General features: G+C 36.1%; 3 protein-coding genes across 4 annotated transcripts; 2 read left to right on the top strand and 1 right to left on the bottom strand.

Moving 5' to 3' along the window:
• The first annotated feature begins 6,942 nt into the window (after positions 1-6,942).
• Positions 6,943-8,374, top strand: LOC128859984 (40S ribosomal protein S9). The gene is made up of 4 exons (XM_054097174.1): positions 6,943-7,030; positions 7,221-7,457; positions 7,654-7,840; positions 8,105-8,374. Exons 2-4 carry the CDS (start codon positions 7,235-7,237, stop codon positions 8,280-8,282), a joined length of 588 nt encoding a protein of 195 aa, XP_053953149.1. The 5' UTR covers positions 6,943-7,030; positions 7,221-7,234; the 3' UTR covers positions 8,283-8,374.
• A 3,549-nt stretch (positions 8,375-11,923) lies between these two features.
• On the bottom strand, positions 11,924-16,495 carry LOC128859985 (putative nuclease HARBI1). Of its 2 annotated transcripts, XR_008454209.1 has the most exons (5): positions 16,057-16,495; positions 14,115-14,192; positions 13,621-14,055; positions 13,418-13,562; positions 11,924-13,352 (listed from the first exon to the last, which is right to left on the bottom strand). XR_008454209.1 is itself a non-coding variant. In XM_054097175.1 (4 exons), the coding sequence occupies exons 2-4, from the start codon at positions 13,789-13,791 to the stop codon at positions 13,336-13,338; spliced, it is 333 nt and encodes a 110-aa protein (XP_053953150.1). In that variant the 5' UTR covers positions 13,792-14,055; positions 14,115-14,276; the 3' UTR covers positions 11,924-13,335. The 2 variants fall into 2 exon arrangements, 1 of the variants encoding a protein (XP_053953150.1); XM_054097175.1 differs by lacking the exon at positions 16,057-16,495 and having other exon boundaries at positions 14,115-14,276.
• LOC128859983 (leucine-rich repeat-containing protein 59) lies at positions 15,436-19,589 on the top strand. Its single transcript, XM_054097173.1, has 4 exons — positions 15,436-15,845; positions 16,241-16,300; positions 17,857-18,123; positions 18,177-19,589. The coding sequence occupies exons 1-4, from the start codon at positions 15,741-15,743 to the stop codon at positions 18,693-18,695; spliced, it is 951 nt and encodes a 316-aa protein (XP_053953148.1). The 5' UTR covers positions 15,436-15,740; the 3' UTR covers positions 18,696-19,589.
• Positions 19,590-20,524: the final 935 nt, after the last annotated feature.

Raw genomic sequence — 20,524 nt, 5'->3', positions numbered from 1 at the left:
ATTACTAGTCTTAACTAGTCGTAAATAAAAGCACGAAGCAACTTTTTTTTCTTTTTACAATAACAATCCAACGCGTTTACATAAGAAACCCACATTTTGAAAAATCTCACGTGAGATTGGGGGATGGGGGAGGGGGTTGAATAAAATCTCACGACATCGAACCAGGGGGGGAGGGAGGGTCAGAAAATTGAAAAAAACACCTCACGTAATTTATGGACGCCCCCTTAACAACCTAATAAGGTTCCTTAACCGCACAGACTGGATATAGTTATGCTGTAAATAACCGTTAAACAAGTTGGTAACGAGGATGTGGCAACAAAATGGCGCGGAAGCGCTAGTTGGATTCTGGAAGAATCACCACTTTAACCAACGTACCAACCAACCCATCCGTTTACCCAGGTAACAAATAACTCGCGCAAGATATTTTAACGGTCTTTGGTGCATATATGTACATACATGTTATTATTCATATGATATAATTGATGGGTTGTCATACGAAATGAGCAAACTCTTTGAAAACTACACCTTCTTTCAAAATAATTTTCAAAAGAATTGAAGAAGAATGATGAAAATTTAAGTCATTTTTTTTTTTTTTTGCTTTTTTTTGAAAATTGGCTTAAGTTTTGAACTAGCACACTGTTATTGGTATGATTGATACCGCACCATTCCAATTTAATATTGTAAATATTTCAGGCACTCGTAAATGCTTCACAATATGAAAATAAACCAAACCAAATAGCTCAATTGCTTCAAATAAAATAGATCTGGCCACTCCAATATAGTTTTGTCATAATTTTAGAATGAGACGTGATATTGATGGCTCACTGTTCGTTCGTTGCAAAATATATTATAAAATGTTAACGTAAAAATTGTTTAACCCATTTTACAACTAACTGTAAACACAGCAATTGCAATAAAAACGTCGGTTTCGCTCGAATTTAGACACTTCTCTTTAATTTTCTTTAGGCTTTGATCAGAGAAAATCGACTTGAAGACAGAACAACCAGCACAGTCGGATACAGTAACTTGTGAATTTCCGGAAGCGGGTCAAATACAACCTGTGTAGATATCTAAACAATTTTTTACAACCTTAATTATTCGAAATAATACAATCCGCTAAATAAACTACGGAGTCAATTAGGATTGTATAATTTTGTTTTTGGTATTCGCACACATGATGATACATATGTACATATATACAAAATGCTTACTGCTGTATGTGTGTGAGAGAGTACCTGATTTAAATATCGTACATGCGGTAATGTTGACTTTCAATATTTTTCTGCGCTTCTAGTATGTGGCTGGAAACTTGTTCGCGTAAATAATTCACACACTCGCCACCGGCATTTTTTTAATTTGCATTTTTTCTACACTTATCTCTTTTGCTTTTACACTTGTTGTTGATGCACACTTTTCGTTTTGTTTTTTAAACTGTTTTGTACTGCTCAGTTTATCTCTTCATTCTCTTGGTGTTTTGGCTCACCTCTTAATTTTTAAATTAACTGCCAATTCTTGGAAACATTAAACACTAAATAGCAACGACACACCGACCGAGACAAACTTTCTGCATATTACTTTTTTGTGGTTTTTTGTTAACTTTGCGTTGTTTTAAATCATATGAGCACTTCTGCTGTTTGGCAAATTTTTCGGAACTACAACTGCTGATGATGCCCGTTTTTTGTTTATATGCACAAATATAGTAAAACCGGAAATACCTATTATATTGTTGTTTTTGCTCACCAAATACCAAATTGTATTTTTTAAAGTGGGGGCAACGTAAATTTATTACGATAATGTTTCTAGATCACTGCACAAAACTTAAATGAGAAATTATGAATTTTGTGATGACATCCGAACGTCTGGCCCATGAACTTGCACAGCCACTCAAACGAATGGACAATGGCGTGGTACAACGTTGATGAATCGCGTCTTCACTTTCGTTCTTTAACTAGAACCGGAACGCTGGCAACACGACTGACTACTATATAATGTACACATACTTGCTACTCGTGAAGAACTTGCAGCACTTGCAACTAGATTTAGTACAAACGCACAGAAGTACTAAAGCACACACAAACACACATATACAGATGTATTTACCACACAGCGCAGCACCCAATAAGAATTCTTTATTCACACAGCTCCTATATTGTACGAGTACGACATGAGCTGAAAATGGCACTCGCGCGTAACAAATTTTTTTTGTTGCCTGTTGGCTATGGATAATTAATTTTAAAATTCGTTTTATTATCGTAGAGAAACAAATGCTCAGTATAGGATGCGTAAATCGATTTATTCGAAATGATATGAAAATAACGGTACGAAAACTCGTAAATAATTATTAAATTCGATTTCTAGTCAAGTGACCGAGCGATAAAACTTCCACATAGATGGAGAGTTCCAGTTGGTATGACCACCGAACAACAACTGACTAGCACTCAACTAAAGTTGGCGTTGGCGCTGTCGCTGTCGCCGAAGCTGCGGCTATCACAGTTGTTGTATTTAGCTTTGGCATTGGCTTCCTACCGCTTTCTGTTTGTGCCTGCAGCCGGCAGCTGTTTTTGGCCATTCGTTTCACACTCGTTCGTACGACCATTCGCTTCGCATGCTGTTAACATCACCCACCACCTCACACCCCCACCCCCCTGTGCACGATGAGAATGCGAACATAAATAAACTGTGGTATTTGTTTGTTTGGTTTGCTGGTGCAAGCGCAGGGCACTGGGTGTATTGTGCTCATGACAATACAAAAAGATTTCGGATAAAATATATTTGAAAACCTGTTTTTGTATACAAATAGCGCTGGCCATAACAAAAACTGCCGCCACTGTAAAATAATCGCTTCGGAACCACCCTGTGTTTTTGCAAAGTATTATAGTATCTGAGAGATACTGTTTCCTTCTCTCGCGACGCTGTGAAGTCAACCAATCACAGCGTTTGGAAGCAACGTGCTTCACGCTGCAACCGTTAAGCGCTTCTCTGTTTTGAATCTTATTTCCGTTGGCAGGGCTGCCAAGTGTAAAAGTATTATAATTATTTCACAGAACACTTCGCTCATATGCTACAAATATCACATTCCAAGAAAGTACCAAATAATGCCGAAGATGAATTTAACAAATTAAAAATAATGCTGACAAGCAAGTTTAAATAATGGTATTACGGCCGCCGTAGCCGAATGGGTTGGTGCGTGACTAGCATTCGGAATTCAGCGAGAACGTAGGTTCGAATATCGGTGAAACACCAAAATGAAGAAAACGTGTTTTCTAATAGCGGTCGCCCCTCGACAGCCAATGGCAAACCTCCGACTGATCTGCCATGGAAAAGTGTCGCATAAAAAATATCTGCCGTTCGGAGTCGGTTTGAAACTGTAGGTCCCTCCATTTGTGGAAGAACATCAAGACGTACGCCACAAATAGGAGGAGGAGGTCGGCCAAACCTTTCTGGGTTACGAGCCAATTGTATATACAATATATATTGTATATATATGCCAATATATATATACAATTGGCTCGTACACTTCTTTTTATATATTTATATACATATATATAATATATATTATATAATATATACATATATAAAGAAAATAAGCACTAAGCGTTATGGTTCCTTATCGAATATTATTGTATATAGCATACTTAGATTCAATTATTCGTAATCTCAAAGATAGATTTTTAAAACATAAACATACAGTGTTCAGCAGAAGTCCTGATACCCCCCGATGTTTTATAAAACATATCACTAAAGTTTTTGAGTATTTTAATATTTTATTAAAAATGAAATAAATCCAATTGTTCGCGTGTGAAATTTAAGAAAATATAAACTATCTCATTCTCAAATAAGAAGAAAAAACCATAGAAAATCTGAAAATTCCGTCGGCAAAAGTGTTGATACTCTTGGAACAAAAGTATTTACATATGTATGAAAAAGTTTAATAACAATTTGAGAAAAATTACATTTCATATCTAGCAGGATATACTCGTAATCGAATAACCTCTTTTAGTCAGTCAGTAACTCAAGTTTTTTGTATAATCCGAATTTAGATTTTGCCATTCAACTTGGAGCAAGCTTTTAAGTTAATTTTTGGAAGTTATGTGGTGTTTCCTTAATCGTTTTTGCAAATGATCCCATAAATGCTCTATAGGGTTCATATCTGGGCTCTGTGGAGGCGTTGATAACATATGAGGTACTTTATGTATTAGCCACATATTCACTATGGAAATAAAATCCACCAGACAACCCCTTTTTCAGCGCTTTGTAACAAGTTTTCTGGAAGGATTTTTAAATATAGTTGTCTTTGAGTTTATAAGTTCTGTCAAATTCCAGCCTTTTATTTCTATTAATATAGTATCACTGACAAAGGGCTTTTTTCTAGCAATACATGCCTTATATCCATTTCTCTTGATTTACCTTCACACTGTGTCCGATGAAACAATGGAATTAGAGATGTTTGCAATACCGTAGCTATATTCCTAGCACTTCCCAAAGGATTATTTCTATTGTTCTCCTGATAAGGCGTTCATCTCTCTCAGTTAACTTCCTAGGGCGGCCTAATCTCTGCTTATTTTCGATCCTTTTCTCCTTTTTGAATCTTTGTATTACCTTTTGCACTGTTGCTTTACTCCTGCTGTTCGTTTTCCCGATTTATGAGTATGATTTTCCATTTATGTGTATAACAACTTTTCTCTCCTCTAATGTCAATTCTCTTCGAGACCCGATTGGACACGTAAAAAAGTAAACACGAATGCGAAGCAGACAAAGTTGATTTCTTTTTTTCGATTACGAATGAGTTCAAAGTGTATTATTCATATATTAATAAAGTTTTTCGAGGGGTCTAGACTCGGCCAAGGACTTTAGGTCTATAAGTCTTACCTCATTTATCCTAAAAGTGTTTGAAAGATTGATTGATTATCATATTCGAGAGCACATTGAATCCAAATTATCTCCAGCGCAACACGCTTACCTGAAAGGGAAGTCCACGAAATCAGCCTTACATCTCTGGAAGGCAAACAATTCACTTTGGCGGCTTTCATAGATATAGAAGGGGCTTTAATAACATCAGGGTGGAGTCAATTATCACTGCGTTAGATACACTAGAGCTGGACAGACCTATCTGTCTCTGGATCTCTTCCCTGTTTGGCTGCAGGGAAATTAATGCGGTCGCAAGAGGGGCTAAAGTCACTAGATTCGTCCACAGGGGGACGACGCAGGGAGGTGTCCTTTCGCCCCTACGCCCCTTTCGCCCCTGGTTGTAATTGACGAAGTTCTGATAATGCTAAATAAGGGTGGGGTTAAGGTAGTAACATACGCCGATGCCTTGGTCCTGATGATATCAGGACCGTTTCCCTCAGTCATAGCTGAGATTTTGGAAAGGTCAAGGCTGTACTCAGTCGCTGGGCTGCCACTTGTGGCCTCCGACTCAGCTCTGAGAAAACGGAGCTGATGCTACTTACCAGAAAATATAAACCTCAACCCTTTCGACTTCCCAAATTAAACAACCACGTTCTCCCGCTCTCATCGGAAGTTTGGTATCTTGGAGTGATACTTGACTCCAAACTCCATTGGAAGCTACACATTGAAAATCGGGTAAAGAAGGCCAGTTTAGCCTTCTACTCCTGCAAATCTATGTTCGGTAAAAAATGGGGACTCAAGCCACAGGTCGTGCTGTGGATGTACAGTGCCGTGGTTTTGCCAATTTTAACGTATAGATGCCTGGTTTGGTGGGAAGCTCTTCGGAAGGGCTATAATATCACTAAACTGGGGAGGGTGCAAAGGACTGCATGCATGTAAAACTTGCCCCAGTGCTGGCCTGAATTTCCTTTTGCACTTACTTCCCATCGACTTTTCCAACATTTCCATCGCAGCTCCAAGTACAATCAGGTTAAACACTGCTAGTGTTTTTCGAGCATACAAAATGCTTAAAGAACGCGGGCGCGAGGGAGATATTAACATTTCTCCGATAGTCAAGCCGCGATTAAGGCTCTGGCGACGCCATGGTGCATAACGAAATTAGAAAACTCCTGTAAAGAAGAGATCAAATCTCTTAGGTGTGCAGGTAACATTTCACTGATCTGGGTTCCAGGACATAGGAACATAGAGGGAAATGAAATTGCTGATGAGCCTGCCAGGAAGGGGACTGAATTGGCATCAGAGACTTCCTACCCCTCGACAGTTGTTTAAGGGGAACTGCATAAATTATTTCTCAGGAAAGCGCAGAAAAGAAGGAGCTCCATTTCTTCATGCGCTTTGGCCCCAATACTATATACGAAATACTCAGACTCCTCGCCATTCAATTTCCAAACTCGTAGCTGTGTTTACCGGTCACTGGACGATCGGCACACTCGCGGAAAAGCTATGGGGACCATTGCAGAAGCTGTGAGGACCTTTCAGAGAAGGAGACTGTAGAGCATTTTCTCTATAAATGTCCGGGTTTGGCAGCTAGAAGGCTAAGGTCACTAGGAGCTCCTTTCTTCGACAGTCTGGGGCAGTGCGCCAACCTAAGTCAAATCAATCTTCTCCATTATATCAACAGCTATGACTGGCTGTAGATATCTGCCTGTTTGAGGTCTCATAATGGTATCAAAACGGCGCTTTAGTGCTACTTGAGGAGTGACAGGTGCACTTCAACCATTTCATCTACCTACCTAATGCTACAACAAGAGCAACAACCAAAATATTTCACCAAAATAATTTCTATGAAGAAAAACCTTTCACAACAGTATTGACAACTGGTTGCCAATTTCGCAGGTAATCTGCCATATGTGAACAAGTATATTAATTTTCTGGAATTATTGGTGATTTAAGCATAACATATATGAACGCACTTTTATACATTAACCCAAATTAAGCTTGTGGGCAACCCTACATTTTTTATATCGCTGCTCTATTACTATAATTCATTTCTCTTCTATTACTAATCTACACGTTCCACAGTTCATTACCAATCTACTACTCATCTAAAATGTCAAATTGACAGCTGCTATTAACTCGAAGTCCCGTATATTTCTTTCTTTTTGTGATCGTCGTGCCGAAGGTACGTAACTTCTTCGTCATTTATTGTATTATAAAATAAAGTTTTTGATTAAAGCTCTTACTTGAAATATTTGTAATTCATTATTTTGAAGAGCTCAATTTTGCATTAGATAAATCAGTTTTCACGTATCCGTCGAGATGTTTTGTATATTTTGTGGTTTTCTAACCAACGTGTATACCTTCTATTGTAGCACTCGGTTGAAAAATGGTTAACGGACGCATACCGTCTGTCTTCTCGAAGACTTATGTAACACCACGTCGCCCTTATGAAAAGGCACGTCTAGATCAGGAGTTAAAAATCATTGGTGAATATGGTTTGCGCAATAAGCGTGAGGTTTGGCGCGTGAAATATGCTTTGGCCAAAATCCGTAAAGCTGCTCGTGAATTATTGACTCTAGATGAGAAAGACGAAAAGAGGTTGTTCCAAGGTAAATGATTGTATTACAAGAAAAATTATAGTTAATATTAATCTGATGATATACTTAATTATCTGACACTTCTTGTCTGAAATTAATATTGACGATATACATATTTGACTAACTGAAGCCAAAATGTACCACAGTATGTTCTATACCATGAGAATACAACTAAATAATATTGTTTTATTTTTTTTTATTTTTATAGGTAATGCTTTGCTGCGTCGCTTGGTACGTATTGGCGTATTGGATGAGTCTCGCATGAAGCTCGATTACGTTTTGGGTCTGAAAATTGAGGACTTCTTGGAGCGTCGCTTGCAAACTCAGGTCTTCAAATTGGGATTGGCCAAGTCAATCCATCATGCACGTGTTCTTATCCGTCAAAGACACATTCGGTAAATATCAGCGGCAGTATACAACTGTCTTGGTCATTGGACTCTGAGAATTTAAACAAATTATGTTCAGTAAGACCACTTGGGAGTCGAACAGTTTGGCCTGTACCGGCTCCTAACGTCTTTTAAAATTAGTTTGCTTATTGTTTAATGCATTGTGCAAACTTTCCCCGCGTAAGTTATACAACTGAACGTTTTTATTTTTCAGCATTTAAGTATATGTTTATTATGCGAGCACTTACAAATATTTTTTATTTACAAATACAGAGTTCGCAGACAAGTGGTAAACATCCCATCGTTTGTTGTGCGTTTGGACTCGCAGAAGCACATTGACTTCTCCTTGAAATCACCCTTCGGTGGTGGCCGCCCAGGTCGCGTGAAGAGGAAGAACTTGAAGAAGAACCAAGGTGGCAGTGTTGCTGTTGCTGAAGAGGAAGAAGATTAAACAGTTCTATTTTATTTAAGTCAACAAATAATTCTTGAAAAAAGTAGGACAATGTTTAATAAAGTGTTTTTCTTATTTTAAACAAACAGAAAGATATCTTAAAATATTTGTTGAGTGGTGTTCAAATTTTGATAAAAAATATAATCACTGTAAAATGAGTAATCAGCAGTGGCAGAAAAGGCGCCGAATCGAAAAAATGCAAGATAAATGGACGTTGAAAGTGGAAGAATATCCATGCGTCAATTACATGCTCTATTGCTTTCTGTTGGCTGTAATTTTGCATATTCCTATGAAATGAGGTTCGGGGAGGAAAAAACAGTAATTGTGCGTTCAATTTCACTTCTACGTCGGTTAAGCATTCCTGCCGTAATAAGTACAGTATAATCTCGATAATTCGGACAATTAAATACCAGAGGTTGTCCGAAATATCGAATTTTCCGGATTATCGAGTGGGTAAAAAATTTAATAGAAATCAGTAGATCAGTAATTAAATGAAAAAAACTTTTATTTAATCTTAAATTGATTAATATTCAATGAGTTATATGTACATATATTAGTTTTTATTCGGCCGTAAAATAATTCAATATATTCGTTTGCTGCAATTTTGTTTCATTTCTTTCTGAAGGCAATATTTCTGAGACTCACAAGTTTTAAAATGTCTCCGGATGAAAATTCCTGTTCCTCTGCATATTTAATACAACTATCAAATGCGACAATAGCTTGAGAGTGCGAAATTTTAGGATCTTGACTTTCATTTTCGTCAAGACTGCTGTTCTCGCTATCTTCCTCAATCTCGTTGATATCGAAATCAGTGTCGTCATTCAACCACTCAGTAATCTCGTTATCATTATATACATCAGGGGATATTTCAACAAGAAGATCAATTATTTTAGTTGAGCTGCTGGGCCGTAGCATCGCAAGAGACAAATCATCATCTGAGTCCCATTCCTCGTCATAAAGAATTTTGTTAAAACATTTTCTGAGCACGCGTTCATCCACATATTTCCAAGCATTAGACGATAAAAAAGCCAAATCTTTTAATGTAAAGTTTTTTAAAGATTCCGGGAGATTGCTCGTTGGGCTGGACAAAAGTAGAGACAAAAAACTCTTCCGATAGTTTGTCTTTAAAATTCGGATAGCATTTTGGTCCATTGGCTGTATAAGAGCCGTGCAGTTTGGTGGCAAAAACATAACATATATGTCCTTATCGACATCCGACAGTGATTGGGGATGGCAAGTTGCATTGTCTAGCAGTAAAATGGCTTTGGCTGGTAAATTCTTTTCCTTTAAGTAACGCTTTACTTCTTTAACGAATGAGTTTTCAAACCAATTTTTAAAGATTTACTCTGTCATCCAAGCATTTTTGGTATAGGAGTACCCAAGCGGAAGGTTTACTGTTTTAAACGCTCTGGGGTTTTTGGCTTTCCCTATCATGAACAATGGAAGTTTATGTTCTCCGGTGGCATTACAGCAAACTAGAAGTGTTACTCTTTCTTTTCCAATTTTGCGCCCGGGTGCGAATTTTTCATTATGCAATGCAAGGGTTTTTTCTGGAAGTTTTCTCCAAAACAAAGCAGTCTCATCTGCATTATAAACCTGATCATACGTAATGCCCATTTCTGCAATTTTCTTTCGCAATTTTTCAATAAAGGGTTGCACAGCAGTAGAATCATTGGAAAGTTTTTCGCCAGATATTTTTAAGAATTTAATTCCATATCGGGAGCGAAAATTATTGTACTAAACCAACCATTACTAGCCACAAATTCCACACTTTGTCCGTAAATTTGGGAACAGAATTGTTTGGCCTTTCTTTGATGATTTCCGAGGAAATCGGTGCATTGTTTCGTCTTGCGTTTACAAACCATTTATACAAGTGGTCTTCCATCTTTTCAAACTCCGCAGGTCGCATAGTTTTACGCTTTCCAAGGCCACATTATGTTCTAGCAATGTAACTGCAAAATATAATCAAAGGAGTGTAAACTCTTCTTACAAAATGTTTTCGTTTTTTACCTATCAATCTTTAATCCACTTGATTTTATGTCCGAAATTGTAGATTTACCTACATTGTATTGCGCAGCTAGCTGTCGAATTGACTGTCCTTCACTTAGTTTCTTAAGAACTTCTTTTTTCTGGTCTATCGTTAAAAACGTATGTTTTTTCTTAGCTGCTGGTGCCATAGTTAAATTTATACAGTCCACAGTTAAAGAAATTATGGAGTTAATGTTTGAAATTAGCTACTGAACTACACTTTACGCAAATATGCTTATGAATATGAACTAGGAGGCTGACGAGCACTTAAACGCACTATTCACGCAAAGTAGTTAGCAGGGGAGTCCCCTTTATAAAATAAAATAAAAAATAACGGAATTCCTTTTTATTTCAGCATATTCACTGGAAAATAAAGAAGTGTCCGAATTTTAGAGGTACATGAATACGTGGTGTCCGGATTACAGAGACTTCAATAGAAAACGTTTTGGTGTCCGGATTACCGCGCTGTCCGAATTACCAAGATTAGACTGTAAATGTATTGTTAAACGTTTCTAAGCGTTTTCGGACCCAGTAGAAAATCCTACATAGTTTCAATTGAAATATTGCAAGAAGTTTGCTTAAGACGACACTTGACAGAAAGAAACTTCCTACGTTGCGAGATGAAATGATGTCCTCAATGTATTCATACCAAAGCGAGTTCATACATAGGCCACTTCGCTAGAGCAATATTTATATGTTTCTTCGTTTTTGTAATTTGGTAAACAAATAAGGCAACAACAAACAACCCTTGATTTATACTCCATAACTTATGCAGTCACTTGGAAAGTAAACTGCGCATAATTATCCTTTTATTGTGTCTTGTCTCAACTCAAATGCAATAGTATATGCTTTCTTCATAGATAGTTAAAAATATGAAAAAAATTGAAATACTCAAGCTTGGTGGCGGGATGACGAATTTTAATTTAATACAATGGCCTACCGCAGAATTCTTATGAAGGAATCAATTTTGTATTATTGAATTATATGACATATTACATCGTCCCCTTAGTATAACAATAGCCAATGTGCTCTGTTGGTCAAAATTTTGTCAAATTCTAGTTCCACAAAGTGGGTCAAAACGTCAGTCAAAAAATAATAAATATTTACAGACATAACGAGATTTGAGTGAGAGCTACTTTCGACAAAAAGTTTGAAATTCATTTTCTCAAAACATGAAAAAATGTATAGGCTATTTTAATACTAAGGGAACGATATGTATGTAATTTTTTACTTTTGCAATATGAAACTATTATGAGAAAAATAATTCTTTAATTAAAAAAAGGTATTCTAGGTTGGAACCTTTTTCTAGGTTTTGGAACTTCAAAACTCAATCAAGTCAGTTGACAATACTGCTATCAGAGACAGCAAATCCTTCTGAATTCCCTCATTATTTAAAGCTGGCCGTAAATAGGGCAAAATGCCGATTTATGCCTAGTTCTTAGCACACACACTGTACACAAATACATAAATCATCATTTCGTTGCGATCTTCATACTGCTAACATGCGAAACAAAAAAGCGGATCACAAGATTGCTCTTTTTCCTCACTCTTATCTCGATAACGGTGAGTAAAAAAAAGAGAAAACCCATAAACTACGCCACAAACTAGCCACCCAGCCCAAGTAAATGAAAATTTTCAATTACTTGGGATTTGTGCCCGCACTTCGCCATACACGATAAATTTTCTCCGAACTGCAACAAATCGCTGGGAATTGTTTGGGGCCAGCTTAAGGAAATGACATAGAATGCCAACAACCTTTAACTTACCTCTTAAACAGAATAGCAGTGCATAGCGGGTAACGGGTTAACGGATAACCGCTGATAATTTTCACAAGAAATAATTATTAATAATTTAAACAGACGTTGTTTTTTCCTAACAAAACCTTCAACGAGTTGGTTCACAAATATAGCAAACGAAAAGATTTCACTACAAAAATAATTTTATTGTAACCACGAAATGTCGCAATTGCGTTCTCCGCCCCCGTCGCATTTGTGTTTAACCGAAGAATTTTCTGACGCAAGTGGATCAGCTAATCACCACCCGTTAACCCGCTGTCTCGCTGCAATTCTGTTCCGGGCCTAAGTACGTAAACAGTTACGTTGAAATCAAATGCGTTCTGTCGAGTTATATATTTCGGTTCTATTTACATTTGTGACAAAGCTGTGAAATTTAAAATAGTCAACGGAAAACTGATATTGAAGGCATTACACTTCACAGATATTGACATTGAGAACTCAATAATTGAAATATTTCCACAGGATATGGCTGAAGTGATGAACAGACAAAGTATATGTCTACAAAAACTGGCAAAAGCTATAGAAAGGCAAGAACAGTTGATGGAAGAACAGTTAACATATGTATGACGAATCAAACACTAACTATTGAACGTCAAGCAATTGCTTTAGAAAGGATGGCCGAATTATAAGCTGAACTTTTGTTTCATTTTATATTTAATACCTTTTGTTTTAAATTGATTTTTTATATTTAGATATGTTGGAAAATGTTTCCATTTTTTTGAATGGAAATGATTTGTATTTACAGAGCAATCCTTAAACTAAGAACATATTCGTAAAACTTCAAATATATCTACATATACATATATGTATAAAATTAGCTTTTTTCAATATCAATTTGAACTATGTAGCCGATTTACATTGGTATGAACTCAGTATGCTCCCTTAAACACTTTGTCAACCTTTGTCTTACGTCATTAGCTTCTTCTGATATATCCATTTCCAAGTCGCAGTCCTCATTTCTGTGCAAATTTGTGTCTTCAAAATCGGCATATTTCAAGTTTAATAATAAATCATCTTTATAAAATACGCAAGCATTATGAATCGCACAACAAGCGTTAATTAATTTCGTTGTTTTTCCTGGCAAGTAGTGCAATTTTCGGTCACCTGAAATGCAACGAAATCTACTTTTTATGACTTAAGAACATTTCTCTATAATTCGATGCGCTTTTAGTAGGATTTCATTGTAACTAACTTCGCATCTTTCTAAAGGGTTTTCGATATGGTTGCAGTTAAAAACCTAAGTCGCCTGAAAGGAAAATCAGAACATTGAAATATGAACGTGTGCATGTATACTATCGAAAAAACATTTACCTATAAGCCAAAAATGTCTCTTTCCAGAGTCATACATTGATTTGAAATACTCATTTGCCGCGATTATTTCCCAAACGAAGGAATCTTCGTTTTCACCGGGGTGTATTGCATCGACATATCTTACAACTAAGTTGGCATCACAAATCTGTTATAACGGAAATTTGTTCATTACTGCAAACATATTTAGATAATAGAGCACGTACTATAAGAGCATTTATACTGTAAATTCCTATATTGTTCTTGTATAGATATTTCGCCTCGGTTTTTGGACATTGTATACTAATATGTGTACAGTCAACGCAACCAACTACACCCAGTATCTTAGTTTTTCTGTAAAAATCCTCCTTCCTTTTATTTTCCTCCTTCACTGTCATCTCCAAATTTATCCATTTGCTACAAAAGTAATTTTCAAATACACATCTAAGCACTCGGTAATAATTCGTGACGTCAATGGTTGTGACCCACAAGTAGTGTAGTTTTCTCCTATATTCTTTTGATAGTTTCCCGCAAGCGATCTCATGAAGCAAGCTAGTTTCGTCATCTCCGGTACAGCGGTGCGGCTATGTCTTTTCTGCATTTTAGGTGCGATCGCAATCTGTTTGAAAACCTCTTTGCTAACTCTAAATTTCTTGATAAACCTTTACCGAAAATTAAATTTTATTTTAAATACATGCGTACAAGCCAATTGAATGCTTACTCATTTTTTGGCAAATCTAGGACGTTGTTACTATACCGCAAATGGCTACGTTTAACGTTTCTTCATCGAAGTCAACATCTGGTTCATTAAAGAACATAAACATTATTCGGCTTTCGCTTTTCAAACATAAATTTTGCTTTGATGGAATATTCAATAAAACAGCTGTTATTTTATTTATTTCGTTTATCAGCCCTGCCACATGAATTTATTAATATTCGTGAAAAGAAAACAACTTAACCGTAATCCGTGGTTCAAAGAGATAAGATTACGACCAATTTCATGAGTGACGGATATGAGAAGATGCATATGTGTAAAAAAATTTTGCGTTTGTAAAATTATAAGAGCCTTCGAGGAATTCAAATTCCAAATAACAAGTATTGCGAAAAAACTAAAAATTCGCATTATTTGAATGAGTTATAGAACATTGAATTACATAGGTACATATATTGAAAACATTTTATTAATTTAAAGCACTTAACTCAGTACTTTTTAGAATTTTTCATCAATTTTTAACAGAACACAAGCAATAGCAGACCGTCAGCTGTTTTTTGTATATAAATAGCAATCGCCAAAGTGTTGTAATCTCTTATAATTCATTCATGGCCGCAATCCATCATTGTATTCATATAGACCGTTATTCGTATTTATTATATAATATTTGTTTTTGTATTTCATAAAGCGAAATATAAAATAGCAACGCAATTGCTTCGTTACCGGAACGATCCGTTGTTGTTGTTGTTGCTGTTGTTGTAGCAGAATAAACATTCCCCTTACTTACATACGGGGAATGCTGCTGGAGTGACAGTCCTTGACCAGATGTAAATCCGGGTCGTTTCGGTAACGTAGAACCGATTGTCGTGGAAACGATCCGTATTCATACCCGGTCAAGGTATTCATGCCAACAGCATTCCCAAAATTGTATGGGGAATGTTCATGTTGTTACAACAACAACAACAACTGCAATGCAGCTAACATTTGTGAAGTGATTTAATATAATTTTTTACTTTTTCTTCTTCTGCTTACCAGATATTGTTTTATTTAATTTTCATCTATTCAATTCAAAATGTAAGTATAATTATATGAATTATTTATTGTACGACAAATTATAATATCAGCTACATACGCATATAACTTTCGCTTCTCATTTTCTTTAACTACAATACAGAATGAATATCCCACATAGCATGTTGTGATGTTGTTGCAAAATCGTCAAATATTCCCCAAACATGTTTGAGAGTGCTGCTGAAGTGGCAGTTCTTGTCCATATAAATTATATAAGTATTTTTGAAATAGTTTGTTCATTTCAATTTATGAAACAGCTTCATCAAGTTTTTCCTTCATTACTGTGTTGCCATTAAAACATTTAAATATAAAGTAGTTTTGAAATTTTCCGAATCAGGCAACGTCAAAGATAGCGCTGCCGGCTTGCTGTAGTCATAACAATACCAAATCCTTGACCTTAAACTTCATTAGTAGTGGCTCAAGAAAACACGTCAATATTTCCAATTTGTGGATGAAAATTTGCAAACATATTTGAAAACTAAATCTAAACTGGGCAGCAAGGAAAAGTTTGTATTGGGAGGCATAAAGTTTTATTCGAAAACCTTAAGATTCATAAAAACTAAAATGCCGAAAATCGAGAAAGTGAAAGTAAATGTAAAGGAGCGGGTAGATGAGAACGTTTGTGATTTGAGTTTGAGTGGAATCAATGAGATTCCCGTACGAGAAATAGTAAGTACGTTGAAACGTTGATTTGCAAGTTGTTTTCACTATACATTCTATATAAATAACATCATGGAAATTTATTGGAATGATATTTGTTGAAAAATCCATGAGATACTTAAAAATTTCACTTTCATCTTTAACCCCACACTTTCCTTAGTACACATACAAATGTTTTAGTATGTAGATGGCTCGATTTAGTACGAGTTGAAGGACTCACCCTTGTGCTTGTTTGTGTCAGTGAGTAGCTTTCCGTTCGAATTTAAGGGTGCTTTGTTATTAGCCCTTCTGTTTGTTTGTGTTTTTTGATTCCTTGTGTGCCACATTCATACAACTTGCAAATTAAATGTGAGATCCCTTTTGTATTGAACAAAGTATTAACTTTCTCACTTTTTCTTTTGCAGGCTTCCTTTAAGCGGGTTACTGTGTTGGATCTGTCGAGTAACTGTATAACCTCATTGGGAGTATGTTGATCTACATAGAAAAATGTAGCTAGAAACGATTTAATTATTTAAACAGCTACGACAGCTTTAATCATTTGTAATTTTAGTTTCAAAATACTGGTCCTTCCTTGTCGAGTATATCCTTTTCAAACATATTGTGGGCCACTAACTCTGATTTTATTTTTGTTGCTTTAGCACCTTATTTAAAACGGTTTGTCGTCAGTCGTTGTCAGTAGTCATCTAACGGTAGACTCTGCAAACGAGATTTTTTTTCGGGGAGGGACCAGAGGAAGAGCGGTATTATAGGGGTAAATTTAAGGGGGCACTTCAATAGGTGGATTTTTGTTATCGGTGGTACTTATAGGTAAGATTTTAATCTACTACAAAATTCAGAATATTATTTTTGTCTGATGACGGCATTCAAGAGCGAGAGTTTGTAAAGGTAGTGGCGGACCCTGTTTACTACTCTCGGTTTTGAACTAGGGTAACCGTGAACTTTGTAGTGGAGGTTCAGAAATCTGCGCAAATAAGTCAGAAAGAAGGAGTGATAGTTGTTTACTGTCGAACACAAGATACCAATATCGATCAATAATCAAATTCGGTGGTTAGAGAGGCTTCCAAATATAAAGGTGAGAAGTAGGAAAAAAATTACATCTGTTTTGATATTTGATATTGAAATATTACGAGTAATTTTCGATCACACGAGTGATAAGGCATGAAATGTCTTCACTACTAAGGAAATAATTCTCCGTGGTTGGCGGCTTCAGTTGGCGTTGAGAACCTTGGTGAAATAATCTATTTACGTTGAACTCAAGTGATTTAGAATCAGCCTGCTTATTCCGACGGAATCAATGGGTTTGAAGGCTTCCCCTTCCCGATAGCCACCTGCACTTTCGCTGGTGAAAGCAAGTGGCGCACTGTGTAGCAATGTGTGTAGCCTTTTCGTGTCACAACGCTTGACCATTCTAAAGAATGCTGAACCAAAGTATGTAGTATAAATTGTCGGCTAAAATAACACCTTCGGGATATTATGTTCGGATAATAATGCCTAGGTTATTGGCGACACTGTTGTGTCGCTTGCAATACTTACGAAGCAATTTTTAACCAGTAGCGCTAATTAACACACACGGGGTAATTTCGTCTCTTGGGCTGCAGTTGTTAATATACCTGGTGCCACCATGGAGGTCCTTTAGTGAATATTTTGGAAAAGTGCTTACGCATTGCGAGAGAATGATGCTCTGGAAGCTGTATGTGTCTGTTGGCGGGAGCAATACAAAGCTATATGCCATAGGGTTCACTTAGTATGTGTCTTTAGGCCAGAGATGGCTTCATTCGTTACATTGATTGCGCCTCAATGAAGTAGGAACCTTCTTTGGCACACTCAGCAGTTGTACTCTTGATGCTTGTGGTTGGACTCGATGTCAGCACGGATCAGAGATGTGGTTCATCGAAATAAGCAGGGTTAGATTGATATGATAAAAGCTCTTGTTCGGATAAGGCCCCGAGTTACTTTGTATTTACCCATAGTTTCGTTAGTATATATTTTTAAACTATTGTCATTATTGATTGCATTCTAGAAAAATTTCGTCACACTTACACGACTCATTAAACTCGACTTGAGTAAAAATCAAATCCGATATTTACCAGAAGAATTTGGATTACTTCGAAATTTGCGGCATTTAGACTTGTATGATAATAAACTGGAACATCTGCCATTAAGTTTTGGCAATTTAACAAACTTACGATATCTGGATTTGAAAGGGAATCCTCTCATACCAGCGTTAGCAAAAGTAGTGGGTTTTTGCTTGACCACAAACGAATGCCGGGATTCAGCCAGGAACACTGTGAGTCTATAGTTCAGTTAAATGCGTATTTATTTCATTCAGCTTATTGACAGGTAAAATTCTTGGCTCGGATGCAAACTGAAGCCGAAGAGACTAAGGAGCAGTACAAACTTGAGGCGTTAACAAGCAACGCGGTTGCTGCCGAAGATGTTGGCACCGAAGAGAAACCACTCGAAAACCAAAAATCAAAAAAATCTGCAGCTAAAAAAGCTAAATCAAAACCAAAGAAATCAAAAACCACCAACAATGATATAAACAATGAAGGGAATATTGCACCAATAAATATTAATAATAAGACAACAAAGTCAAGAAAGAATTCTAATGGGCCAACGAAAAAGTCCGTCTCCAAATCCAACACAGCTCTTACAACTGTTTTATCATTTTTTTTTCTACTCGCAATAAACGTTTTAATTATATATTTAATTATGTTCAAGAATCCTGAGATTGCCGATAAATTGGTTGAGTTTATTCCTCATCAATATCGCGACTGGATATTGACTAAAACGGAAATCTTTCGTCTTCGTGTCACCGACTGGATTTCGGAATTTCGCACACCTCCACAGGAACACTGACGGTTCATTTACTTGAAGCCGTAAGCCTAGAAGCGAGCTTCAAATACAACGAAATTTTGAAAAAAAGGAGGGATATATATAAACAACACCAGCTCATACCGAATTGTTGAGCTAATTGTGAAAGAGAAGAGGAGCAGTAATGAATGCATGTACACACGCTTTGTAATTAAGAATTTACCTGAAATTACGTCGCGTGCAACCAAAGATCATTCTAAATATCGAAGTTAAGAACTTTATTTTGAATAGGGAATATAACTTGAAAGTGAAGTGCTTTCAGTAAATATTAATTAAGGCTTTTACACTGCCAATAAATTCAATCGTAAAATTAGTTTTCATTATGAATTTACTCGAAACAAAACACATTACAACACCTAATACATTATAAGCAAACCTCTTGAGCATATGCACACAGATGTTAACTAAACTACTTAAATCACAGAGCTGCAGACTACATAAATATAAAGCTACACAACTTCAATTATATTATTACAATAATATTACGAAATAAACTTCAATAGTTCCAGATTAGCAAAAGAAACTAATACACTCATACAGAAATCCTATGCAATAGACTAAAAGCAACAACATACATAAATATGCAAGAGATTACAAAAATTAAAAATTCAACACAAGCAAAGCTGTCAAATATTTTTCGACCACTCATTCAGTTTATTAATTCCATAGCCACTAGGAATTCTCAAAGAATTTCCCACACACATAGCTTTCTTTTAATTATGTTAACTTGTTGATTGATTGTAATAAGTTTTTTTTTTTTTTGAATATTTTACTCTATAATATTATATATTAATTTACATACATATACACATACTATACATATTTACATATTTTGTTGCGTTAGTTGCATCAAAAGAATATTTTTCTCATTACATGTATCGCAATCACGGATTTTTTTAATAATGTAAAAACTAATATCTTGACCAAAGTGTATTAATAATAATATTATTATTGTATATTAATTATTTTATTATTATTATATATTAATTAATATTACTATTAATAAGCTTTGATCAAGACTTTACACATAATTTACTTTATAATACGAAGAAAATGCTCATTAAGAAAGAAAAACATTTCATAATTAACTTACTTCAAGAGAGATTACATTTTTTTATCTACATATAAGAAATTAAATAAAATTTGCATTTTAGTATCAACTTGAAAAACGATCTATGTTATTGTTATTGTTATAACAGCGTGAAACATTCGATATGAGCTTTTGTGGAATGTGCATATGTAGTTGGAGTGACAGTCCTCGGCCCGATATAAGTCCGAGTCGTTCCGGCAACATAGATTCGACTGTCTCGGGATGAAAAACGATTATGTTATTGGGAGGTCGAATTAGTTTTAAAGGTGACACACAGATGGCGCTATTTATCACTTTATCGCGTTGGCAATACTGGATATATATTCATGACAAAGCCTCATCCCTAGGCTTTGTTTATCAGTATCTGTCATTTCGCTGAAGTATAAACAACGTAGTGTTTTCGTGCTCCGAGTATGTCAACTTTCGTGCCGTCGAAACGCAAATTGCGGGAAGCTTTGCTTTTCTGCTTCAATTTAAAAAAAAAATACAGCCCAAGCCCGTGAATTGCTGCAGGAGGCCTACGCAGACCATACTCCGTCGATTTCAACATGTGAGTACTGGTTTCGACGATTCAAAAGTGGTGATTTTCACACCGAAGACAAGGAGCGTCTTGGCCAGCCCAAAAAGTTCGAGGACGCGGAATTGGGGGAATTGGTAAACGAGGACTCGTGCCAAACCCAAGAAGAGCTTGCTGAATCATTGGGCGTTGATAAATCAACCGTTT

This window comes from Anastrepha ludens, chromosome 4, assembly GCF_028408465.1.
Source record: "Anastrepha ludens isolate Willacy chromosome 4, idAnaLude1.1, whole genome shotgun sequence".
In the NCBI taxonomy this organism is placed as follows: Eukaryota; Metazoa; Arthropoda; class Insecta; order Diptera; family Tephritidae; genus Anastrepha; species Anastrepha ludens.
Note: the sequence above shows the minus strand (reverse complement) of the source record. Positions and strands in the feature narration are given on the sequence as shown.

Coding starts and splice junctions, on each gene's coding strand:
- LOC128859984 (XM_054097174.1), top strand. CDS start 7,235: ATGGTTAACGGACGCATACCGTCTGTCTTCTCGAAGACTTATGTAACA. Junction 7,458..7,653: donor CGAAAAGAGGTTGTTCCAAG/GTAAATGATTGT, acceptor TTATTTTTATAG/GTAATGCTTTGCTGCGTCGC. Junction 7,841..8,104: donor ATCCGTCAAAGACACATTCG/GTAAATATCAGC, acceptor TTACAAATACAG/AGTTCGCAGACAAGTGGTAA.
- LOC128859985 (XM_054097175.1), bottom strand. CDS start 13,791: ATGACAGTGAAGGAGGAAAATAAAAGGAAGGAGGATTTTTACAGAAAA. Junction 13,563..13,620: donor ACAGTATAAATGCTCTTATA/GTACGTGCTCTA, acceptor CCGTTATAACAG/ATTTGTGATGCCAACTTAGT.
- LOC128859983 (XM_054097173.1), top strand. CDS start 15,741: ATGCCGAAAATCGAGAAAGTGAAAGTAAATGTAAAGGAGCGGGTAGAT. Junction 15,846..16,240: donor AGATTCCCGTACGAGAAATA/GTAAGTACGTTG, acceptor TTTCTTTTGCAG/GCTTCCTTTAAGCGGGTTAC. Junction 18,124..18,176: donor GGGATTCAGCCAGGAACACT/GTGAGTCTATAG, acceptor GCTTATTGACAG/GTAAAATTCTTGGCTCGGAT.